The following is a 25,401-nucleotide window of genomic DNA, read 5'->3' as shown; positions in this document are numbered from 1 at the left end:
TAATGACTTATATAGATGAAGTCAGGCTCTTCAACAGTTTTTCCATCCATGCCAGGCACTGTACCACTTGAGCCACATTTCCATCCTGACTTAAAGGATTTGTATATCTTATTAAATTATTTGTCTGAAGTATCAAGAAGTAAAATACACCAGGAAAATACTGGCCAATATGCATCAGATGGAAAAATTCTTTGTAAGCAGATTATGTTTATTGCTTATCATATTTCCCCGATTTGGTAGATAATATACTTTGGAGGAGCTCTTGTTAGTACACATAAATATGGGAGTGCTTTACTTTTTCAGAAAAAAAAGACTAAAAATTGTTTTTTTCATTATACAAACTTTATAGAATGAACTCCTCACAGTACTTATATTAATTCAAGGATCCAATTTTATATGTTCTCTGAAATACCAGAATCTTTCTATAGTCCATATGCTTTTAAACTATGAATTACTTTGTTTTTATACTTGGCACATAAAAGAATACTGCAGTTTAATAAATATGTGTCATTTTCTGGTGATTCTTTTTTTTTTCTTTTCAGGCTAAAATCCAAGCTTTTACTTTGGTACTGGTCCTGGGTCTTGACCTGTGGAATCCCAGCATCCAGTGATTTTTACATTCCAAGAAATATGGACCACATCTTAAAACGCAATAAATCATAAAAAAAGAGCGAGAAAGAATATGTAATTCTGACACATAAAGAGTTTCCTCCTCTCAAAAAAAATTGATTCTTGCTGTTTTAGTACATACCCCTCCCCACCCACCCCTCTTCCCCAGCCTGGGGCTTGAACTCAGTGCCTGAGTGCTATCTCTGGGCTTTTTTGTGCTTGCCCTCTAACACTTGCACTATAGCATCATTTGCAGCTTTTTCTGAACATAGGCCATAAGAGACTCATGGATCTTTCTGTCTGGGCTGGCTTCGAACCACATCCTTAGATCTCAGTCTCTTGAGTAGCTGAGATTTCAAGCATAAGTCATTAGTATCTGGTTCTATTTAAGTTTTGTTTGAAAGAAGTATAAACAGTTTGAATACTTTAAGCCAAGAACTGTCTTGTTACCAAAGACTTGAGGGAAAGTCCAGGAAGAATATAGAGGATCTGCCTAGCTAAACTGCTAGGCTCCCAAAGAAATCTTATGGTTTAAGCACTTTATTGTCTGACTTCCTTTCAGGGAAGGACATGGATTGTGTTGCAAAAATGATTCTAGGTGAAAACACACATTTGAAAGTGTAAAAGGCTCATCCTGCCTTGAAATCCTAATTTAAAGGACATCACAAGCCACAGCAGGAGCAGCAATTGAAAAACAAAGGTGTGTGAAAACAACTCAGGCTTCAAAGTCTAACAAACAAAGGCAACAGGAAAAAGCTCATACTTGGGCAGCCAGTTTACTTATTGTCTGTGCAAATGCTGGGAATGCTTAAGGAACAAAAGTGAGGAGTTAACTTGGAGTGATTGATTTTCTTCCTTTTTCCTCCTCTCCCTCCTTTTTGCCTATAATAAACAAAAGTCACCTTTAAAGAATAATAAATAGTGATAAAAGCAAAGTTTTATTTTAACTGACTTAAAAAAAAATGTACCAATGCCAGCATATAGCCCTGAGCATTCAATCCAATCAGTTTTAGAGTGAGTTCATCCTGAGACATACTTTAGGTCTTGAAAAAGTCTTTAACTTCTGTTCTATCAAGCAATGTGGGCTAGTATCCATTAACATTCAATTGTGTTTAAACAGAACAGTAAGATATATAGCTCCGATGAATGGATAATATACACTGATGATGGCAGACAATGGAACTAGTCCATCAGTGAAAAGTCTTTTTTCCCCCATAGGAAATGAGTCATTTTTATTAAAGCTACTTCAGAAATTTGTAAAAGTCACAATAAGAAAATTCATTCTCTTCAATGACTAGAACATTGTCTGTATGATGAATCTCCTATTAATTATCAAAATGCTTGAACTATGGTTCACATGATGGAACATTAGCCCCGAACACAAAAAGCACCCAGGCTCGAAGTTCAAGTTCTAGACTCTCCACCCCGCCCCCCAAGACAACCTCTCAAACCAAAAACAAAAAATAACAAAAACATCAAGAATCATTGAAGTTCTAATTATAATGCTTCATTCTAATTGCTTCTTCACAACACATACGCTGTAGGTCTTAATGGCATTATTAACCAGCAGATGGCTTGTTCATTATGATGCTGTACTGCTAATTGATTGAACGATAGCATAAATAGATCAATTCACTTTTATGTTTCTTTGTCTTTTTTTTCCTCCAAAGACTTGCATAAAACAAACAACAACAACAACAAAAACATTGACAGATAAAATGGATAATGATTTTAGTCTACAAGCCTGGTCTCTGGAAGAAAAGAAAAGTCATTGAAGAATGTGTAATTTCCTTCCTCCTGCTTCTGTTAACAGATATGATCTTGGACTCTCTCTTTTTTCTTTTTTTAATACCAGAAAAGATTAAGCACAGATGAAGCCCAACCTGCTTCTCACAGGAGAGCTGCTGCTTTTGGGAAGTAGACCACCACAGACCTGAACCTGCAGTTCTGCCATTCTCTTGCTCTTGGCCTGCCAGATTTGTATGTGCAATCAGATGATGAGCAATCCAATTTCTATTACAGGGATGCTGAGATCGACCACCCCTCTTTGTTCACTTACTGAACGAAGCTTACTAAAAAATCTAAAATTAGATTTTTGTAAACACACTTTGTGAAAGTGTGAGGTACAATAGAAATACTAGTTTTTCACATAAATTTTCTCTCTCTAGTCAATTAGAAAAGGTGAAAGCCCCATTATCACTCTCTAATTGTTTTAGCTCCTTTCTACTTTCCCTCTTCATTTTTAGTGTCTGCTTAGTGTCATTAGGCCTTATATCTCATATAGGTTTGCCAAAATCTATGACACCTATCCTACTCCGTGTGTGTGTGTGTGTGTGTGTGTGTGTGTGCTCACGTGCACGGGCGAAGAGCTTGAACTTGGGGCCTGGGTGCTTCCCCTGAGTTTTGTTTTCTTTCTTTTTTTGTTCAGGATTAGTGTTTTACCACTTTGAGCCAAGGCTCTGCTTCCAGTTTTCTGGTGGTTAGTTGGAGATGAGAGTCTCATGGACTTTGCTGCTGAGCTGGCTTTGAACCATGATCCTCAGATCTCAGTCTCCTGAGTAGCTAGGATTATAGGTGTGAGCCACCAGTGCCTGGCTCTGTCTTATACGGATTCTGAAGTATGATTTAGAATTCTGGTTTGCGAATATCCTATTCAGCCTAGGAGGAGAGACTTGAGTTAACATACTTGTCCATTTTATTCTACTCCCTTTTCCTTGACTCCAGGAATAAACCCATTCCTCTGCTCCAATACCAACACCTCAGTAGATTCCATAGCCCATGGAGTTGCACCTGATGGCATATCTACCTTACCTACTGAATCAGAGATCTAATGAAGCAACACTTATGGTAATGAAATTGATTGTGAAGCAGGGGGTGACAGTGTGGGGCTAGATATCACCAAACAAGCAAACCATGTTAGATGTGCAATGTACATTCCAGGGCCAAAACTTCAATTTCTAATACCTGAATCATCATTAGTCCAGAAGGTCCTGGGATCAGGCTTGGTCAAGATGTTGGTGTGATTACACGGATCTTTCACCTTGAAAACACAAACAGAAAGGAAAGGATGTGTTAATTTTGCAGTACCTGCAATCCTATAGTTCTGGACCAGGAATTCTAAGACTAAAAAATGTCAGTACACCGGGCACTTCTGGGTCTTGATGTGCTTTGTTTAGGGCTGTGCTGACTACTGTAGCATTCAAAGTCCGACCTGTTGGGAAACAGATGCTGGGGGAAGTGCGGTGCTTGTATACCCTAGGCCTGGTGTACTTTCACTAACAGAGCTGATGGCTGGGGATGCACATGGGAGCTAGTGGGGTTTCCACTTGCTCTCTCTATCAGGTGTGTGCAGTGCTCACACTACACAGCCGACCTAAGGAAGCCCCTCAATGATTCAACCAGTGCAATGACATCCGCTACATAAAAAAGCCCTCCGAGTGGTCCCATAAGGGAAATGGCAATTTTAGTAGATACTGTTTGTAAGAGTATATATTAATAAAGAGCTAGTTCTCCAACACTATACAATGAATTATTTTATAATTATATTGTAATATTTATATTCTTAGCAGTACATGGGCATATGTAATAGGTGCTATTTATTTAACTTAGAGGCTTTGCCAAGTACGTCCAATGAATACAATTCTTATGAGTTATGAAGAGTAAGCAGACTTTTTTAAAATCAACTTTTTACTACTGTAATGTGTAACTCTCAACCAGAGAATTATAAACTTCCATGTTAAAAGAGACTTTCCTCCTCCTCTCTCTCTCTCTTTTTCTCTCTCTCTCGTAGCATGAAAATTCAGTTACTGTGAAAAGTCTATGTTCTTATGAGCTACTTAATAAATAATTCATTCTATTATGGGCATAATCAAAGTACTCAGAAATATTACTAAGGATATTGTTTAGCTCCAATGGCATGCTCTTTCTCTAGCAAAACCTCATAGTGGATGAATTTGCAGCCTGGTGCAAGTGTCTTCTCTTAAGGATTAGAGTCAAAGAACATATGGGAATCAGGATTTCAGAGATATTTATACATTCTCACAGTCACTGAAATGTTAGCCAAGATGAGAAAACAAAGTAACTGCCTATTAATGGATGAATGTATAAAGAAACAGTATAAATATAAATCTAGTATATATAAATAATATTTGCCTTTAAAAAGAAGGAAATTATGTCACATGTGAAATGAATGAGCCATGAGAATATTTTGCTAAGGTGAAGTGACAAATAGTATCTAAAATTCCACTCTCGCCCCCCTCTGTGTATATATGTACTGTATATATATAATATATGTCAAATATATAGAAGCAGAGTAGGTGCTTATGGGACAGTGGAAAGGGGAAATGGGGGTGTTGATGTTTAGCTGGCATAAAGTTTCTGCACCTTAGCATTTCTGTTGAAGATGTTTCTGACAACTCCACATGCCTCTTTCAGGAAGCATAATCATCATGACAATTTCAACAATTATTAGATTAGTTAAAATTTCATGAAACTATGAAAAGCGTGACATGGACCAAGATGCATTGTACTTATAAATAGATTTGTTGAATAATAATTCCTTTGTACAACTGCTTAAAGATAACACAATATAATTAAAACATTTTCATGAAATTTATGACATTTATTTATTAAATGAGAACTTTTTTCTAAAAGACTTGTACTTTTTTCAGACAAAACAATTTGTTAGAGATACTTTAAATTGTAAGTTCCATTAAAAAAAATCAGTGGAACTTAGCTTTACTTGTTTAATTTCGAATTGTTTTCTTTGTGTTTGCTGAGAGGACATCTTAACTAATTACTTTGCTAACCTCAAGTGGTCTTGGTTTTCAACTTATTTCCACCAAGTCTTAGGCAGTTTAAAAAAAAAAAAGTCTTGGGCTGGGAGTTTGGCCTAGTGGTAGAGTGCTTGCCTAGCATGCACGAAGACCCAGGTTCGATTCCTCGGTACCACATACGTAGCAAAAAGCTAGAAGTGGTGCTGTGGCTCAAGTAGTAGAGCCTTAGCCTTGAGAAAATCCAGGGACAGTGCTTAGGCCCTGAGCCCAAGCCCAGGACTGGCAAAAAAAAAAAAAAAAAAGTCTTGTCTGATAGACATAATTGCAAATTGCTCAGTCACTGTAGTTCTAAAACCTACAAGTTTCATTTTGACTATGATTTAAACATTGGAGGGTGAAATGTTAAAAGAATATTACATTTAAGGAGATAGAAATTTTCAATAGACTCAAGGGAATGAACCCAGGAATAAATCATTCATAGAGCTATTGATGTAAGAAATGAGCCAATGTTTTAGTCATTAAACTGTTCCCAGGTTAATGGAAAATTGAGCTCTTACCTCTAATTAACCACTCTTAAATCTGAACAAGAGCTGTGACTCAAGTGGTAGAGTACCATCCTTGAAAAAAGTTAAGGGAGAACACCTTGCCTCCGAATTCAAGCCCTAACATAGGCATAACAAATAAACAAATATGCTATGAACCCGTTTGTTATTGACCCTAAGATTAGGAATAGGGCCTAGATTCACAAAATATAGAACCCTATATGAAGTTCCTCTACACATGAGTATGCGGGATCACTACTAAGTTTTGTCAGCGTTTGAAAGCAGAAGCCACAATGTGGGAATCTTACTGAATCAGGCCTTAATGAAGAAGAAAGACTCAAACAGATTTTTTTTTGGTGGGGGAGAGGAGGAGGGGGGTGGTCATGTGGTTTGAACTCAGCCTGGGCGCTGTCCCTGAACTCTTCAGCTCAAGGCTACTGTCCTACTCTTGAGCTAAGCCCTACTTCCCATTTTCTAGAGGTTAATTGGAGATAAGAATCTCAGGTCCTTTTGTGCCTGGGCTGGTTTTGAACCTTGATCCTCAGATCTCAGCCTCCTGAGTAGCTTGGATTGCAGGCATGAGCCACTGTGCCCACCTCCAACAGGTTTTTAAAACACTGGAAACTTTTTGGCCTTAGGAAGAGGCAATAGATGGGTGTCCAAGGTGTGGGGTGTGGGGAGGGACTACACAAAGGTGTCAGAGCAAAACTTAGTGAGGCATGTTTGGAAAACAATTAGGTAGACAGCTTCATGGGAACTAGAGGTTCCTGAGAAATGATTGGAAATGAGGTGGAAGTTGGATGGGAAAAGGTCTCAATTGCTTATGTTCTTGCTGCTGTGGGAATTCAGGATCCTTGATTGTCTATAGGAAAGACCATAACTGAAAAACATAGGCTCTGAGAGATGAAGAGGTTGCTCTAACAGACAAGAGCAGAGCCTGACTCTTATTTCCATAAAGCCAGAAGTAGAGATGTGGCTCAAGTGGTGCAGTGAAAATGGGAAGGCGAGGTTGGGGATGAGGGACTGGGGAGGAAGAATTTGTGAAGATGTAATGAATGACAGAAAATGAAGGGAAGATTTCTGAGCTTTGGACGCTGGTGGCAGAGGTGAAAACTGTTCCCCATCTTTGGCTCTTGGAGAAAAACCTACCCTTGTGTACTCAGGCTAGTGTGGCTATTCTGAAGAGCTCACCAGGGCCTAGTTCCTGTGTACTGCTACAGGCCTCGTGGGAGCACTGGCTCCCCTTCTGACCCACTAGACCACATCACTTTTGGGTGCTTCCAGTACAGCCTCTCTCACAGTTGAGTGAGTTTCTCATGGCTGTACCCCAGGCTGCCGTCCTCTACTTCCCATGAGACAGGATGTACATGTGCCCCAGTGTCTCACCACAGCAAACACGCTCCTCCACGTGCATCTGTCATCATCGACCTTCACTCTCAGAAACAGGGCAGTCTGGACAGAGCAGGAGGAGTTTGATCAAGGATTAGAGGAAGGTCAGCCATCCTAAGTCTTTGTGTAGTCTCTGTGAGCTAATGATTTATCCCCATCCAGTTGCTTAATATTAATTGCATCCATATACTAGGAAATATAGGGATGATATTGGACCCTTGAAGAGACGGTGACGCCAAGCAACTAGACAAATGTTCCTTCTTTTGTGGTTTTCTTTCATTTGCATTCTTGTTGGTGTCGATATTTTTCAGTTTGGCCCTTGTGACCATGAATTGTTTAAAGCAATTTACCACTCAGCCACTTCTCTTATTTCTGTTTCCTGCTTGGCCCAGAAAAAAATGTTTTTAAAATATCAGCTAAAGCTAGGTGCTGATGGTTTATGATAATCCTAGATTCTTAGGAGGCTAAGATTCACAGATGAGGGCTTAAAGCTAACCTAGTCCAACTCTTACCTTTAATCCATCAAAACAAAGCAAAACAAAACACCCTGAAAGTGGAGGGTCCTTGATTGAAAAAGCTAAAGGAAGGTACCAGGCCCCAAGTTCAAGCCTCAGTAATTACATCCAAAGGGGGAAAAAAAGTCAGCCGAGAACTGAGATATCTGTTTCAGCTCAGATTTCTGGTTAATTTTGACTTTCTTTCAGTTATTTACTTGAGTAAATCTCTGAGGACAGCAGTGAGCACAGTGCTGGGGGGTCACAAGGGTGGGTATGAGCAAATGGGCAGTCCCCTTGCTCGTGGGCTCTTTCTCTGATGCTGTGGATTAAAGTGGTACTGTGAAGGCAAGCAGAGTTACAGAATTTCAGAGTGAGGTGATATACGGTTGCTTTAAACTTTTTGAAGGGAATCTATTTTCATATGGGTGCGTGTATGTGTGTGTGTTTAAATACCATTACCAGAATGAAGCATTGCACACCTGCATTTGGAAGCTAAAATGCATGTTAAATAAGATGCAGAATTTTGGTTTGCCTTTCAATATTTCAGTAAACAAGTCTCTTGGCACAGAAACGTGTCCACACATTTCACTTCACTTACTTAAATTTCCTGCCTGGACCTGCAGCCATTTGAATTTCCACCTGGGAATTGACACAAGGCCATGACAGCTACATCAAACTTTTATGTGTTCTATTCCAAAGCACATAATTAACTTCTTCAGTAAAAATTACTTAGGGCATGGTGTTTGTAGATTGTGCTTATTTAGAGAGAAGGCAATCAATACATGTTTATTGACTACATCATTGATTTGGCAGGACTCGAACTCTGTTAAAGTAAACCCAGTTAATACTTTCACAGAATCACAGTATGTGTGTCTAGAAAAATATCTGACAGGCAATATAGTAAAGTCTTCTTATTTGAAATAGGTGGTCTATGGAAAAAGTAAAGTAAATTATAGAAGGTTGCATACATAGAAGTTATTTGTATTCTTTAAAATCCAACTAGTGTGGGTAAGAGTTGACCCCTTATATTTGATGAAGAACAGAGTTGGTAAAATAGATACAGCTGTTTGGATCATGAGCTACACACACACACACACACACACACACACACACACACACACACACACTGACACACAGGTTCCCTAGGGAAAGTACTTAATCTCTTTTAGCATTAGTCTTCTAATTATCAGAAAAATTGACAAAGAGTGTTAAGGCTAGGTCAAGGTTCATTCTAGTTTTCAGTAATTGACAGCAGCTATTATTAATTATCCATGGTCATAGCATTAAACATGTCAACAGGAGTGTGATGACTCAGAAGGAGGCTAAAGGAGATGGAAACTTCTCAGAGAAAAACTTTGCTATTGAGTAAGTAAGCTGTATGCAAATAATTACAGTAAAAGCAAAAATATTTCTTTGTAAATCATTTGGCTTGCTAAGTCCTCAGACTGGAACTTTCTTTACTCAAAAATCTACTTTATAATCATCTCCTATATGTATAGGTTTAAAAGTCACCTTCTGAACAAACCCTCTCCTGATATACTGCTGTATGGAAATTCCCTTTCTCCTTCCTATTTGACTTTTCTCTGTGGCATTTAACATCTAGAATATAATTTTCTTATTTAGTGTATTTGTGGTCTTCTGTAAATTTCATGATTCCTAAAAGGGTTCTTGCCACACAGTAGGCATTCAATAAATATTTGTTGAATGGATAAATAATTAATCCCTAAACTTCTAAAATGATAATCGTTACAAGTCCCACTTAACTTGACCTACTAGAATTAAAGGAGATACTCATTATGCTAAAACATTTTGTCTTAACACATGTCTGCGTTCATCTACTGTTAACCTTTGAATTCCTGGCAATAAAATTATATAGAGTCAGGGTATCTCTGCGTAATTAATGCTTCCATAAAGGATGGGAAATGACAGGAAGCTACTTCTAGCCTCAACTAAGGCAATGACCTGGCTTGTTGTTCACCTTCTGACATTGTAATTCACTGCTATTTTAAAAATTCTTTCTATAAGGATGTGGGGAACTATTAGGGTGTAGACTATTGATTATTCATTGTCATCTTTTGGATTATCATCAAAAGCAATATGTGGCTGGAGAAAAAACAATCTTGAGACACATTTACATAAATTGAAGTGCAATTCAATCCTTTGGATTGTCCAAAAACTTCAACTAGATTTTCTTCCCTGCTCCCCATATAGAATATTGTTTTCTAATAATTTCAACTATGGCTTTACATTTCAATGAGGCACTTAAAGCAACTACAACAACAACGATGCCAACATCTCATCCAAAGGAAGTGAAAGGTTTTGGGTATTCGAATTTATTTTTTATCCTCCCCAATAGCCTAACTTGCTTCAATCACCTGCTGTTAAATGGCAGTAACATGAATTGAGAGGTATTTAGGCAGGGAGTTCAGTATGATGATTTCCCCTTCCTGGTTAGTATTAAAATGTATTAAATGATTTCCAAGCATTGGTTAAACAATGAGCACACATTTACTGCTGAGCTTTATGGGGAAAATAGAACTATATTAAATCTTATTGCAAGTGACATTACATCTCTTAGTGCTTTTCTCTCCGGATTTACCAGCTGAAATGCAAGACAGGTGAAGAAAAGACACATGAATCCAGACCTGGATTGGATGTGAAATTGTATGAGACATGTTCTGACTGCTTCCTGAAATATAAGCTTTGTCTGACTCAGACCCACGTGATGGTCATTTGCTCTATGCTATAGCTAGCCATGTTGAATTTTCTTTTTCTTTTTCTTTTTTTTTAAATTTAGAGAATACTTTATTAGTTTCTGTAATCAAACCCACATAGATAAGACATTACATTGAATTTTCTTATAGAAAAAAATCTTATCTTCCATTTTCCATTCATACATAGGCATAGAGCACGGCCTTCCAAAGGTAATGTCCACAGATGCATGGTTCTTTCCCCACCCTCCAATTGTGCATGGAATTAGATATCCCATTAAAGTATCTGCTGTTTCTCTTATACACTAGGCTAACTGTGAAGTACTTGATGGTCCCCAGGTCTAAAATATCTCTTCTATGTCCTGGCTTGCACAAAGAATATTCCTGCAAAACCAGTTAATAATTTGGCCATCCCAAGAGTCCAGAATGTTGAGTTAATTTTTCACAGAGGTTCCCAGATGTGCTGGAAAACTTGCTCACATATATCCTGCCAGTATTTGTTTTAGATTTTCATTTGACCTTTCTTGTATTTGATATGAAGCACATGTTAAAAAGCAATACCTGGCAAATAATAAAGTGCACTTTTCTGCATAAGCAAAAAACCCCATAAATACCTACTTTGCAAAGTTTTCAATGGCAGCAGTGTAAGACTTTCATTGCGAAACTGGGTTAGCATTTAGCCAAGTTAATCACACATCTTGACAATGATACAATGATTCTTTATCCAGCACCACTTTGGTATTCAGTGGGTGGATCATTAAGCTCATGAAGAAATAAATGAGAGAAATTCTCGGGTAATGAGAAACATCTATATACCATGTGGGGAAGTGCATAATTTTTTTTAACTAATTTCTGAATTTCAACTTTAAGAGGTACTTTGCTCTGATCCTAGCTGGTACATTTGATCTCTTAACTTCTGGGAAGTTAAGAATAACAAGGTAATTCTGTAGACATTCCAAGAAGCTCCTGCATTAGTGGCTTCCCATTTTAGGTACTTTTCATGTGTTTGCTCTTGGGGGCTGGCAGAAGCATTATATGCAGCTTTATTTTTCCTTTTCCTTTATTCCCACATTTTCTTTGATATTTACTTTTTAGAGAACTCTGGGGAAAACCATACTACATCATAGGAGTCTTTTCCTTCTTACATAAATTTTATTCTTATTTTACTAGGTTTTTTGCCCAGATCTAGCTTTAAAAATCTGGATCTATGAAATATAATTGTGGATTCAGACTCTGGTGAAGGATAAAATAGATATTCCAGATATTTGAGGGCAAGGAACTGCCACTGAAGAATAAACGAAACTACCGTTAGCTATCTTAAAACACAACATAAATTCCACTACAATCCCACTGGTATTAAAGTTTTCCGGGAGCTAGAACATTCAGCATTTTAACTCATTCTGTATTTCAGAATAATAATTACTACTAATGTTTTTAAGGAGTATCTATAATGACCTAGACACATTTAATATTTCATTTTTCTGTCCTCAGAACAAACCCTTTTTGGAGGGAGTGGATTCATGGTCAAGTTATCTTTTCTAGGATGGTGACACCAATGTAGTGATAGAATGAGAAGCTCCAACCTTCTATCCCTTACATGAAAACATAAAAAAAAATGCCAAGCAGGACCTAAATTTGATAAAGTTTGAGAAAATATCTCAAGGTTTATAGCAACCAAACAAATACTAAAACATACTTCCAACCTGTTCTAATTCCACCCTTCTGGCTCAGGAATCATATTCTCTCTCTGGGCTTCTGGTTAATGTCTTTTTCCTAATCTCTGGAGGAACTCCCTGACGATCAAATGCAAGCCATTTGTCAATTAATCTGATTGGAAAAGTGGAAGTCATTACTGGGAAACTTGATAAAGCAGATGAACAAACTGTACTTGCCCGAGACAAAGGATTATGTTGAAAGCCAAGGAGAACAGTGTATTGTTCCAGATGGTTTTTTTTTTTTTTCAGTTGTGGGACTTGAACTCTGGGCCTGGGCATTGTCCCTAAGCTCAAGAGTACCACCCTAACCCCTGAGCCACAGCACCGCTTCCTGTTCCATACATTTTTGTTTGTTTGTTTGTTTGTTTGCTAGTCCTGGGCTTGAGCTCAGGGCCTGAGCACTGTCCTTGGACTTTCTCAAGGCTAGAGCTCTACGACTTGAGCCTCAGCACCACTTCTGGCTTTTTTTTTCTATGTGGTATTGAGAAATTGAACTCGGGTCTTCGTGCATGTTAGGCAAGCACTAGGCCAAACTCCCGGCTCCTCCATATGTTTTTTATATTAACTTTTTCCTCACAGTGCTTCCATCAGGAAAGAAGTATCATCATCATCATCATTTCATTTTACACTTGAGCAAACTAAGGAATGTTGGAATAGGTCCGTGCAGTTAGTAAACCCAGTTAGGAGAGCTAGACAAATTCAGGTTTTTGATGACTTCACCCTCGTACCTCCAAATGTAGATAGATGTGAAGTCAAACCACTGCAAAAGACTGTGATGGTTGCTTATGTAATAAGTATGCTTATAAAATGCTATTTGAAATTTTAATTTAAAATTTATTTCTTTTTAATAGTAGAGCTTATTTCTGTCTTATTTGATTTGTAAGACAAGAATGGAATTCATTCCTTATAGACTTCCTATTCATTTTCTTCTCAGTGGTGCAGAATAGATGAATGATTTCCTGTGGAAAAATAAGGATGATAAGGTATCATTGCGCAAGGAGATGGTTAAAATCTATGAAAGGCAAATCTTGATTTCTAGGACATAGATAAAAATGGGAGGAGAGAGCAAAGATGTCTCTATATGTATTTCTTGAATAAAATAGTACATTGTTTTTGCCTGTTATTTGTCATTTAGATATCTCTAGACTGTAAGCTCTGTAGAAGTGTTCTAAAGAAACCAAATTCAAGGGCCTTAGCATAGTAGCATGTTAACATTGTCCATGCAACCAAAGGATAATTGTTAAATGAATGAATGATAAATATATGTTCTCTCTCTTCTCCCTCTCTCTCAATGCATATCTATATTGCTGCTAGGTAGATGCTGTTCAAGGTCAAAAGCAGATTCTATGTAAATAGATAGAAGACAGTTGCCTACTCTATATTATTTTCTATGTACATGAGGTCCCCCTTGAGTTCCAATGTTATTTATAAAAGGAATGAAAATTTACATCTTGCACTTGTTATTGAGTTACAACCTTGGGATTATAGAAGAGCCACACTTAGGAAGTATGCAATGGTCAGGTTCTGTGTATGTGTGTTCTTGCTCTGTGAACTTCTCTTACCATTCCCATTGGCCCCAGAAAGCCTTTAGCACTCAAGTCTACAAACAAAAATGAATCTGAACAGTCTATTACTTAAACATCTGCTGAAGTGATCTCATTCTGTTACATTTACTTTACAACTGCTACAAAATGCAATTCCATGTATATTGGCCTCTGGTGCTTAGTTTCTTAAAGGAAATGGCTGAATATCTTGGAATAGTCATGGAAGTGATCCATTTTTATACTAAATTATTTTCAAGAGGAAAGGTAATTCCTGACTATCTGATAAAATGCCTGAGGAGCAATTCTGCTCTCATACCTTACAAACCAGTGCAAGCAGTTTCTCATAGAGTTTTCCAGCAAGTACTTATGCATACATACCTACAACATACATTGGAATGAATTCCTCTGTAAAGAAGAGTACTAATGAGGTCTCAGGGCCAGGAAGGAGAAAATCAGGTAAAAAGAGTCCAGATGAAATATTTAGAGATCCTGAGCTAGACACTTCATTTGCCAACACTTTGTTCTCTTAATTAACACTACTAAAAAGTCTATATGCAACAACAAAAGAAAACATTCATTTCAGGGCACACATCTGGGTGATAATTAAGAGCACTTAGTCTTACAGTAATTAGATGCTAAAAGAGCCTAGAGGAGATCAGCTCCAATCACAGTAGTTTGTACTACTCTCCTGAAAACAAGTCAGACTTTACTACAGAAAATGCTGCCCCAAAGATTGGTAAGATAGTTCAAAATCTGGCAGTATCTATCATCTATAGCTCAAGTCCTCCAAGTTATTTAAAGTGGAAAATGCCTCCTCTCTATATTTTAGCAGTACATATTTATCTTTCATTACCACGTAAAAAGAAAGGGTCAGCAACAATAATATTTGGGTCCATCAGTCATATTTGAAAATAAAATGATAATCCACAATTATACTAATTTTTATCATACTTTTGTGCCAGGACCAGGGCTTAACCATGGGGCCACACATACTCTTACTTTTTTTTTTCACATGTTTTATCATTTGAGCCACACCTCTACTTCCTGCTTTCTGTGAAAATAAGAGTCTCAGATCTGTCTAGATCTTCAAACCTCAACCTTCTGAGTAGCTAGGATTACAGGCATGAGCTAAAGGTGCTCAGCCAGAAGTAATTTTCAAAACGTCAGTATTTAGTGCTGATGAAGTTAAATGAATGTACACACAAAAAAGAAAATAAAAGAAAAACTGTAAAAAATTCTCATAGGCTGTGTGCATTTTTCATTTTTAAAGAGTTTTGAAAGCTATTATACTCTAAAATACTTTTAACTCCCAATATTTTTATCCTGTGTACCTAAATAAATATTTCATAGATTTATAAGCACAAAGACTTAGAATTTGGGTTTTGGTGTCTGTTTAAACTTTTTTTTTTTTTTTGGTGGGTCATAGAGCTTGATCTCTGCCTGGGCCCCATCCCTGAGCTCTTCAGCTCAAGGCTATCACCCTACCCTTGAGCCAAGGCCCATTTCCTGTTTTCTAGAGGTTAATTGGAGATAAGTCTCAGGTCCTTTTGTGCCCTGGCTGGCTTTGAACCTTAATCCTCAGATCTCAGCTTCCTGAGTAGCTAGGATTACAAGCGTGAGCTACTGCCCAGCAAACTGTTTAAATTTTTGAGGCTTTGATCTAAATCTCTTTACACCTATTAAATGCATTGTGCTAAATGGAACTTGTCAAATGAATCATCCTTTTGGAAATAAATGAAATCAATACTTATACATCTTAATATTATTCACACTTTCAAAGGACTGGAAATATCTAACACAGAAAGAAGGAATGGTTGAATAAAATATGACAAATTCACTATTCATGTGATAGCTACAAAGTGTTTGTCATGTTTGTATGTTTTTCTTTTGTTGTTGTTTTGTTTTGTCTTGTTTTGTTTTTTGTGGGTCATGGAGCTTGGACTCTGGGCCTGGGTACTGTCCCTGATCTCTTCAGCTCCAGGCTGTTGCCCTACTCCTGAGCCTGGACATTGTCCCTGAGCTCTTCAACTCAAGGCTATCACCCTTTCCCTTGAGCCACAGCACCACTTCTCTAGTGATTAATTGGAGATAAAGGTCTCACAGTCTTCAGTGCCCAGGCTGCCTTTTAACTGCAATCCTCAGATCTCACCCTCTTGAGTAGCTAGGATTCCAGGCGTGAACCACTGTTCTCTCTCTCTTTTTCTTTCTCTCTTCTCTTCTCTAAATGTCTTCCTTTATTGTGCTATGAAAAGAACAGCTCGGTTGGTATCTAGGATATGGAGTTGAGGGATAAATGTTATGATTCAAAAAGTGATTTTACAAAAAAAAAAGAGGCAAATGATATAGGATTCAAGGTGACAGTGTCATATTTATTTCACTCAGGCTCTGGGTGCCTTTGAGGGTATGTGTATTTTTCCTGTAGTCTTCAGTTTTCTTTTGGAGTTGTAGAGTTTCTATGGGCTTTGTACAGATGTGTTTTGCTTTAGGTAAAAAGTGTTCTCCAAGAGGGCACATAAGCTGGTGGAGTTTGGTTTTAGTTTGGTAGTACTATTTCAGGAGGTTACTAAAATGTTAAATTCTGTGATCTGATCATAAAGGTAAAGTACTGAGGGGGCATGCATTTGATGCTTAGACCAACTGTCCATTCCCTTTCCCCGTCTCTCTATACATGAGAGGAAAAACTCTTCCACTACATATCCTGCTCCTCTGATGCTCTGTCCAAATACATGGAGTCCTGCAAAACTGAGCCTTGTAACATCATGAGCTAAAATGAAATGTCTGATAGTTTGGTCACAGAGATAAAAGGGTAATGGATACAGAAAGTTGGAAGTGTAACAAGGGCCATTGCTGTTATTACTTGTCCCTGTTGTCCTTTGAAACTGACAAAGGGGAATTTGGAAACATTTGGAAGCACAAGCTGGCAAAATCTTAGAAAATCATGAGAAGAGTTTAAGGGGAGATTCTGGTGGCATCTCAGAAGACCAGAAGATGGCTGTCTGCCTGTGCCAGAGCCCTTTAGAGCTGTGAGATGAGGGGTAGGGAGCTATTGGACTTGTTTGCTCTGCTGTGTTTTGAGTCTTGCTTTGGTTCAATACTACTTGACTATTGTCTATTCCTTCTATTTGCAATGGGAATGTTTTACTTCATGCAACTGTCATTAGAGGTATGAAACTTTTTTCTTTTAACATTTTACAGTGACTCATAGCTAAGTTGCCTTAAGTCTCAGCAAATGCTTTGAACTGGGCTTTTGAGTCACGTTGGAAGTGTTAACACTGCTGACTCTTGGAAATGGAATCAAAGAATTTTGCCTTCTGAGATGGACAAGAGAGCATTTTGGTGGCCAGAGGGAGAATGTTATGGTACAGATAGCAATTGTGCACTAAAAATGCTCTTGTGTTGAGGAGTTGAGTCCCTGCTGGTGGTATTATTTTGGAAGGATATGGAAACATCAGGAGTTTGACCTAGCTGAACAAAGGAGTAACTTGTCTTCTACTCCCTTCCTTCGACTCTGCTTCCTGTCTCCCAAGGGGTAGATTAGTCTTTGCTACATATGCCCTCTGCTAGGATTTTCTTCTCCATAGTAGGTTTAGAAACATGGTGTGGAGGGACTACACACAGAACCCTCTAAAATGTTGTTCTCTCAGGTATTTTGGCCACTGTCAAAAGACAGAAACTAATGTACTAGGACTGTCTGACACTGATTCAGGACAATTTCTTTCTGTGTTATTGCCCAAAAGAAAAACGGTACAGGGAGTATGTCAAACTTTCCCCCTCTGAATTTCCTCTAAATCTCATGGCTTTCAATCATTCGTTCTATTGACCAGTTTCCCCACAGCTTTATCTCTCCCAAAGTAAATCCACATTCCAGCAAAACATTAGTTAACTTCCCAAAGACAAACACAGAAAATGCCAGGCAAAGGTTACCTGCGGATACCATAAACTCTGATTGCATGCTGATCTATATGGTAATGATTTCCTGCTTTCTTGGGAAAAAATAAAACAACAAAAATAAATGGAAGAAGAAAAAAGAAAGAAAACCCTAACTGCATATTTTAATATAAGTCATGTAGCAATAGTCCAAAATGTTCCTGAAGACTTTAAATTTGTTCGTAATCACAGGGATGGCAGACTAAATTGGCATAGTTACCTAACTATTCTTATGTGCCTTGTTTCTGATTTTTTTCTGGCAGATAATTGGCAGAAAACACAAAACTGGAAGATTCATCTAAGATCATATATAGAAAAAAATACTAGAAAAAATTATAGTAACAAAAATATATTTCTTGTCACAGTTATAATTTCTAAATAATTTCTACAATCCAGTATTGTAAAAAAAAAATACCAACCTATATCCTCTATAAGTGCCCTTCTATGAAAACCATCAGTTATATGAAAAACAAGTCCAAGCTGGGTGCTGATGGCTCACTCCTATAAGCCCTGCTGCTGTGGAGGCGAGATTTAAGGATTATGTGCCTGTGCAGGCTTATCTCCAAGGAACTACTAAAAAGCCTGGATGTGAGCTGTGACTCAAGTGGTAGAGCACTAACCTTGAGTAAAACAGCTCAGGAACAGTACCTAGTGCTTGAATTCAAGTCCCAGTATTCACACACCACACTTGCACACACACACACACACACACACACACACACGAGCACATGTGCGCACAGACATACTTCAACTTTTAAATAAAAAATTCATTTATCCATAGGATACATAGACTTTTATCAAAATTAAGAAGTATCAGCCAGGCTACTCAGGAGGCTAAGATCTGAGGATCAAGGCTCAAAGCCAGCCCAGGCACAAAAGGACCTAAGACTCTTATTTCCAATTAACTTCTATAAAACGGGAAGTGGGGCTTGACTCAAGGGAAGGGTATTAGCCTTGAGTTGAAGAGCTCAGGGACAGTGCACCCAGGCTGAGTTCAAGTCCCATCACACACACACACACACACACACACACACACACACACACACACACGCGAAAAAAAAAGTGTAGTCCTAGGGCCAGGAGTTTGGCCTAGTGGAAGACTGTTCGCCTAGCACTCACATAGACCCAGGTTCGATTTGATTCCTCAATACCACATACATAGAAAAAGCCAGAAGTGGTATTGTGTGGCTCAAGTGGTAGAGCTCTAGCCTTGAGAAAACCCAAGGACCAGTGCTCAGGCCCTGAGCTGAAGCCCAGGACTGGCAAAAAAAAAAAAAAAGTGTAGGTCTAAAAATGCAGCTCAGTTGACCCTGAATTTGATCCCTAGGAGTGGGAAATAAATATAGATAAATACAGGAAGATAGTGTGACAAAAAAGAGCTGTAACATCAGGTGATCTCAAATTAGGGGTATTCCCAAATGTGAAGTCTGAGTTGTAGAGTCTGAGTTCAAAGGCTGATTGGAGAAAGAACTTGTCAATTATTTAGAAGATAGTCACAAAGGTTCTAAAAATTGAAAAATATTTCCAGTGAAGACAGGACTATCATATTAATTTTCTTAAAGACACGACTAGACCTAATGCATTCTTTTCTGTGGTGGTTATTCTCACCTACTATACCATTAGGAAAAAACAAGCATGACGCATGATGGGTTTGGATAACAGAGTCAAGCTGGTGAAATGCAGGTTGAGGTTCTGGAGCCTTCTTTAGAGCTATGAAAAGTAAGACCACATTTTTCTTGTATGTTTTGGCTAAGGATGAGGTGTATGCTGTGCAAAAACTTTCATGTGTCTTCAGAGGGTCAAGTGTTTGGAGAACATATTTCTGAACAACTCACTTCAACTCTAAAGCAAATTAGAACAGGGAGGCCATAATGGGTCAAAATGAAAATGTAACTCCAGCCACATTTTAGGCACATGGAAAAAATAATTTGTTTAAAAAGCCTGAGAGAAGTTATGACAGGGAGGAAGTGCAAACAATATTTATTGGAAATAATGAATAATAAGATCCAGTGTTTTACTTACATTATAAAGTAGGCATTTCTAAGCAATTCATTTTTTGATACCTAGTGCCAAAGAAACATGACTTTAAAACATGGAGAGTATGGTAGTTGTGATTTGAGGACACAGATCAACTCATAGCCCTATGTATGTGAGTTTCCCTAATATTTGGTAATTATTTTTATAACTCTGACTTTTCTGGATAACTTTTTTTTTTTTTTGCCAGTCCTGGGCTTGAGCTCAGGGCCTGAGCACTGTCCTTGGACTTTCTCAAGGCTAGGGCTCTACCACTTGAGCCTCAGCACCACTTACAGCTTTTTTCTATGTATGTGGTACCGAGGAATTGAATCCGGGTCTTCATACATGCTAGGCAAGCACTCTATCACTAGGCCAAACTCCCGGCCCACTCTGGATAACTTTTAATGCATGCCAAAAGAATTGTAGTACTGATCAGTTTGTCTCAAAATAGAGTATGAGTCAGTTAGGAGGGATTCCAGGAATTAGAATTTAAGAACGTATTTTTTAAAATTACATATGACTCATTTTCAACACATTTTACATACTATTGGTTGATTCCTCCTGTAATTGCTTCTATGTATCAATAGCCATAGTTAGCTTAGAAATTCATTAAGGAATTACTGCGTTGAGGTGGATTTCCAAACCACTCAAATATCTAAAATAGCCTTATTCTAAGTATTGAACATGAAAGGTTTGGGGAGATGATTATGCTAATTATGAAACTTAATGGTTTGCTACATAGTGAGCTCCAATTCTGCCTTCAAAAGCCAGGAGGCTAATAACTCCTAAGTGCTAACAGGATTAGGTAGAAGCCATTAACACTATTTTCAATTTCTCTGCACCTCTCATCAACATTTCATTTCAATGCATTCACAGCAATCATCCCCATACTTCCTGCTGTATTATTTGGAAATTAATCATTGCTGAGTGACTACTGTCCATTTTCAGAATTTAGTTTCACTAACCTTATTACCATAAAATAAACTTGATTTTATTTATATACAGTTTTTAAGGGATGTGGTTTGCTATTGTGGCTTTGTTTGCTGAGTCCCAACATATGGTCTGATTCCTCTCAAATAGTTTTGTTTTTAAAATTTTTTATTTTATTGTTGGAGTGATGTACAGAAGGGTTACAGTTACATTAATCAAGTAGTGGGTATATTACTTCTTGAACATTGTTACCCCTTCCCATGTTTTTCTCCTACTTTCCCTCCCCCCCCACTCATCTTGTTTTTCCTTTACCTTCCCCTTTTCAAATAAACAAATAAACATATATACAATATACCAGGTACCAAAGTCCGATACTATGGCAACATGAGATAAACCTTAAGGAGAAATGAAGAGAAAAGAAATAGCTCCACATAGTACATTAAGAACAATAATCACAAAGATAAACCTCAGTCCTGGGCTTGAGCTCAGGACCTGAGCACTGTCCTTGGGCCTCAAGGCTAGAGCTCTACCACTTGAGCCACAGCACCACTTCTGACTTTTTTTCTGCGTATGTGGTACCGAGGAATTGAACCCTGATCTTGCATGCTAGGCAAGCACTCTACCACTAGGCTAAACTCCAGGCCCATGAAATAGTTTTATACCCACGTATTATCTTCTCTCAAAAGTGGCATGGTGGAGGGAGTAAAGTCACGTGCTGGTAATGACAGACAATCCAAATTGGAATAAACTTGTCATCAGGAATGTCTGTAAATAACTTACCAAGCTCACAAAGTTTTATATCAATAAGAGTGTAAGTGTAAATCATATTCTCCAATCTGATAGTTCCCTTTGTTTATAGGAATTTAGGTGACTTTATGATTCTTTTTGTATTTTTAAGAGCTCAGATTTTTTTAAAATTAAAGAATTTATTAACATTGATTTTTACATCATATTTCAAATGCCTTGTTTAATAAACAGGTATTCAAGAAGAGATTCTCTATATACAATCACTGGCACTTAGATTTTAGAAAAGAGATCAGATTTTTTAAAAAAATGATTAACTACATCTCTGGGAAAGGATTGTCTTCCAGATGGAAAGATAATCTCATTTTCATTCTCCTACTATTCCCATCAGAAAAGTAAATAACATACATCCTGTCTAAACACACCTGGATTATTTCTCATGAAAACAAGAAATGGGTTGGCTTATAAATTTAGAAAGTGGCCATAAGGTCTTAGAGAATCATTGGCTTCAGATGTGGGAAAGAACTTAGAAACCAGTTTCACTCTCTCACAAGTGAAAAGAACTAGGAAAACTGTTTTTGGAGAAGCCCATTAGCATCTGGAGTGAGGTAAGTCCCTTTTTTCAGCATTGATTACACACTCACTGCTATATACAGAGCTGATTCTGGCAACTACTTTCCCATGTGGCACAAGTCCAAAGCAGATTTGAAATGGTAGAAGTTGGCCCAGTCATCTAATGAACTTGCTTGAAATAATCTTTATTTTTTTTTGATTTAGGACTGAAGAATATTACATTTTCACATGATTCCCCACATCAGTCCTTTATATATAAAAATTCCCTCAAACCTTTCATGTATCACCAAAAGATGATCTTGAAACAGTAACATGGAAATAATTAGTACTTTTAATTAATACAATTGGGAAATAAGACAAACCAACCTTAATTAGGATCTCCAATCTGGAACACATTTAGGAAAAAAATATATACATTTACAAAAACCGAAGCACTAACACATAAGATGAATTACATTGAAAAATGGAAAGAGCATAATTGGATTCTATACAAGTTCACTGCATTAAAAAACAAAACAACCTCCCCCCCCAAAAAAAACCCGCCATAAACTCTGGGACCTGAAAATTAGATTGCTTCAAATATTCAATGATACATTTTTAGGACACATTACTTATATAAGACAGGGTCTTGAGGCCGGGAGTTTTGCCTAGTGGTTAGAGTGCTTGCCTAGTATGGAGACCCAGGTTCGATTACTTGGTTCCACATACATAGAAAAGCTGGAAGTGGTAGAGCAGTAAGTAGCCCTGAAGAAAGCCCAAGGACAGTGCTCAGGCCCTGAGTTCAGTCCCCAGGACAGGCAAAACAAAACAAAACAAAACAAAAAAAACCATAAAAAAAAACCCAAACAGGATTTGTTTTAAAATATATACTATATGCCCACTTTGAAGATCAAAAAAATGAAAATGAGACTTGTCATATATGTTAGAAGCCTGCTGAAACAACATCACTTAATACAGTCTTGGCAAGGAGGGAGCTGGTGTTACAGGACTGCTGACCCGTGGGGGCAAGCACATCTGGAATTGTCATGATCCCAGGAGCTGGGGATCTTGGGGGTGCAGGGAAGCAGCCATCTGGTGCAAAGGAAATCTGGACCAAGTGTCCCACCCAACTGAAAGAATCTTATTGTGCTGTTATGAAAAGCTGTGTGCTGTACTTCTCTTGGATACTGTATTAGCCTCTAACTGGCGAATGATGGAGAGAAGTACTTACTGCTCACTAACTTCCCCGGATTGAAATCCACTACAATACCACTGATAAGAAACGCTCCAAAACCACCCCCTTCTAAAGGATATAGGTATATTCGATTGCCTTTCCCCAATTTCTATTGCTGATGTTGACTTCAGGCTACTGTAGGACTCAGCTCTTTATCTGAAAAAATGAAGAAATGAGGGGATTTGGGGGGGCCTTTTTTCTTTGGGTTTTATTTTTAACTTAATCTTTGTTTGATTTTTGGCCCTTTCTACTCTTAACATACTATTGGATGGCAATTTTACAAAAACTATTCTGGACTTCTGAGGAACAAGGAATGACAGCGAACATTTGAAGCCGGTCCTAAGGTAGCATGTGGCCTGACTGGGGAAGAAGGTTTAACTAACGAGGACCTCTAAAACAATCAGAAACCTGGTGGCGCTCATTCCACCCCGAGTGCATCCAATCTTAAAAGCTAAGAAGGGTTGGAAATGGTTGTGACTTGGATGAAGGAAATGTAGAGCACTGTCTTGCAGGAAATTTCAGTAGCGGCTTCTCCTCTTGAGGCTATCTGCAGACTGTGCACAGATGTTGCGACCCCCACATATGAAACACTAAGCCTTCATCCACCAGGGAGCTCCACAACTTGAGGATCATTGGTGGAGGAATGGAAGGCGAGCAGCTGATAGTACCATCGGTTGAAAGGTAGCAGGATAAAGGAGAGAATAGTTAAATACCAAAGAAATAAAAAGAAAAAAAAACGGTACTGGATTTTAAAGGGGAGTAGATGAAGACAATCAAGGGCAATGGAAAGGGACTTGTAGGACTTTTAGAAGTGATAATATTCTGGAAGGCTAAGTTAGGGAAGAAGGCCTGCTAGTAGGAAGTCACATCTCAATTAAATGAACGCTTTTCTGAAGACATAATTAATTAATTGTCAGTACTGGGGCTTAACCTCTGGGACTTAGATGCTGTCACTTAGCTTTTTTTGGCTGCAGGCTGGGTACTGCGTTGAAGCCATACCTCCACTTCTGGCTTTTCTGAGGCTAATTGGAGCTAAGAGTCTCAGATTTTCCCTGCCAGGTCTGGCTTTGAACTGTGACTTTTTTAGACCTCAGCCTACCTAGTAGCAAAGATTACACATGTGCACCATTGTGTCTGACTTCTAAAGATAATTTCTTTGAGAGAGACCTTTGTTCAGGCACCAGTGTGGCTCGTGCCTGTAATCTTAGCTACTTGAGAAGCAGAAGGAGGAGGACTGAAGTTAGTAGCTAGCTTAGAGCAAAGTGAGCACAAAATCCTATCTAAAAAACAAGCTAGAGGCAAAAGGTCAAACTACCTACTTAAGTAGAATATGCACAAGGCCCTGAGTTTAGCCCTAGTATCCCAATGAATGAATCACTGAATGAATAAATAAAATGGGACTTTGAAATAAGAACTAAGACTGAGGAACGTGAGAAGTTAGGGCCAGTAATAGAGCTGTTCTGATCGTGCAAGATTTATCCAATGTTGCCTTGGAATCCTTTGAATATTTAGACTTCAAAGTAGTCATCGCTGCTTGAGTGTGAACTGGATGGCACACTGAGAGTCTGAACGGACATTTCAACTAAGGGTTTGAAAACAAAATTTGATTCTCATGTCTACAAATACAAAAATATTAAGCTTCTGCTTCTGACACATGAAATACAGATTCAATAATTTACCATTAAAAGAATAATAAAAAAGATGTGACCTCTTTAATAGAGTGGTTATATTAATTCTAAGATGAGAAATTCCCTTCAGTTACAACAAGAACCATATACAGAGACACAAAGTGTTTAACCCAAATGCTTAAGGAAGTTTTATTCTTACCGTCTCTCCTGTACTCCATTCCCTGTCACTTCTATCCCAGTTCTTCTCCCCACTACAATTACCCACATTAAGGTAACTGTTTTTTGTTTTTGTTTTTGCCAGTCCTGGGGCTTGAACTCAGGGCCTGGGCACTGTCTTTGAGCTTCTTATGCTCAAGGCTAGCACTCTACCACTTGAGTCACAGCACCACTTCTGGCTTTTTCGGCTTATGTGGTGTGTTGAGGAACCCAGGGCTTCATGTAGCTGGACAAGCACTTTACCACTAAGCCACATTCCCAGCTCAGGGTAACTGTTTTGAGATTACTTCCTTATTAGAAGGTACAAGAACTAGGAAAGCACAGCCTACCAGAGCAAATCCTTTTGGATGAAGTAGCCTGCATGGCAGTGGA

General features: G+C 38.2%; 1 protein-coding gene across 1 annotated transcript in view; it reads right to left on the bottom strand.

Annotated features, from left to right (window-relative positions):
• The window catches only part of Sgk1 (serum/glucocorticoid regulated kinase 1), an 89,188-nt gene that overhangs the window by 18,114 nt on the left and 45,673 nt on the right, over positions 1-25,401 (bottom strand). The window contains exon 3 of the mRNA XM_090338095.1: positions 3,574-3,649. Within this exon, the coding sequence (XP_090194221.1) occupies positions 3,574-3,649 (76 nt within the window). The remainder of the gene's footprint in view (positions 1-3,573; positions 3,650-25,401) is intronic.

Source organism: Megascapheus bottae, chromosome 8 (assembly GCF_031878675.1).
Source record: "Megascapheus bottae isolate mThoBot1 chromosome 8, mThoBot2.hap1, whole genome shotgun sequence".
NCBI classification, from domain to species: Eukaryota; Metazoa; Chordata; class Mammalia; order Rodentia; family Geomyidae; genus Megascapheus; species Megascapheus bottae.
Note: the sequence above shows the minus strand (reverse complement) of the source record. Positions and strands in the feature narration are given on the sequence as shown.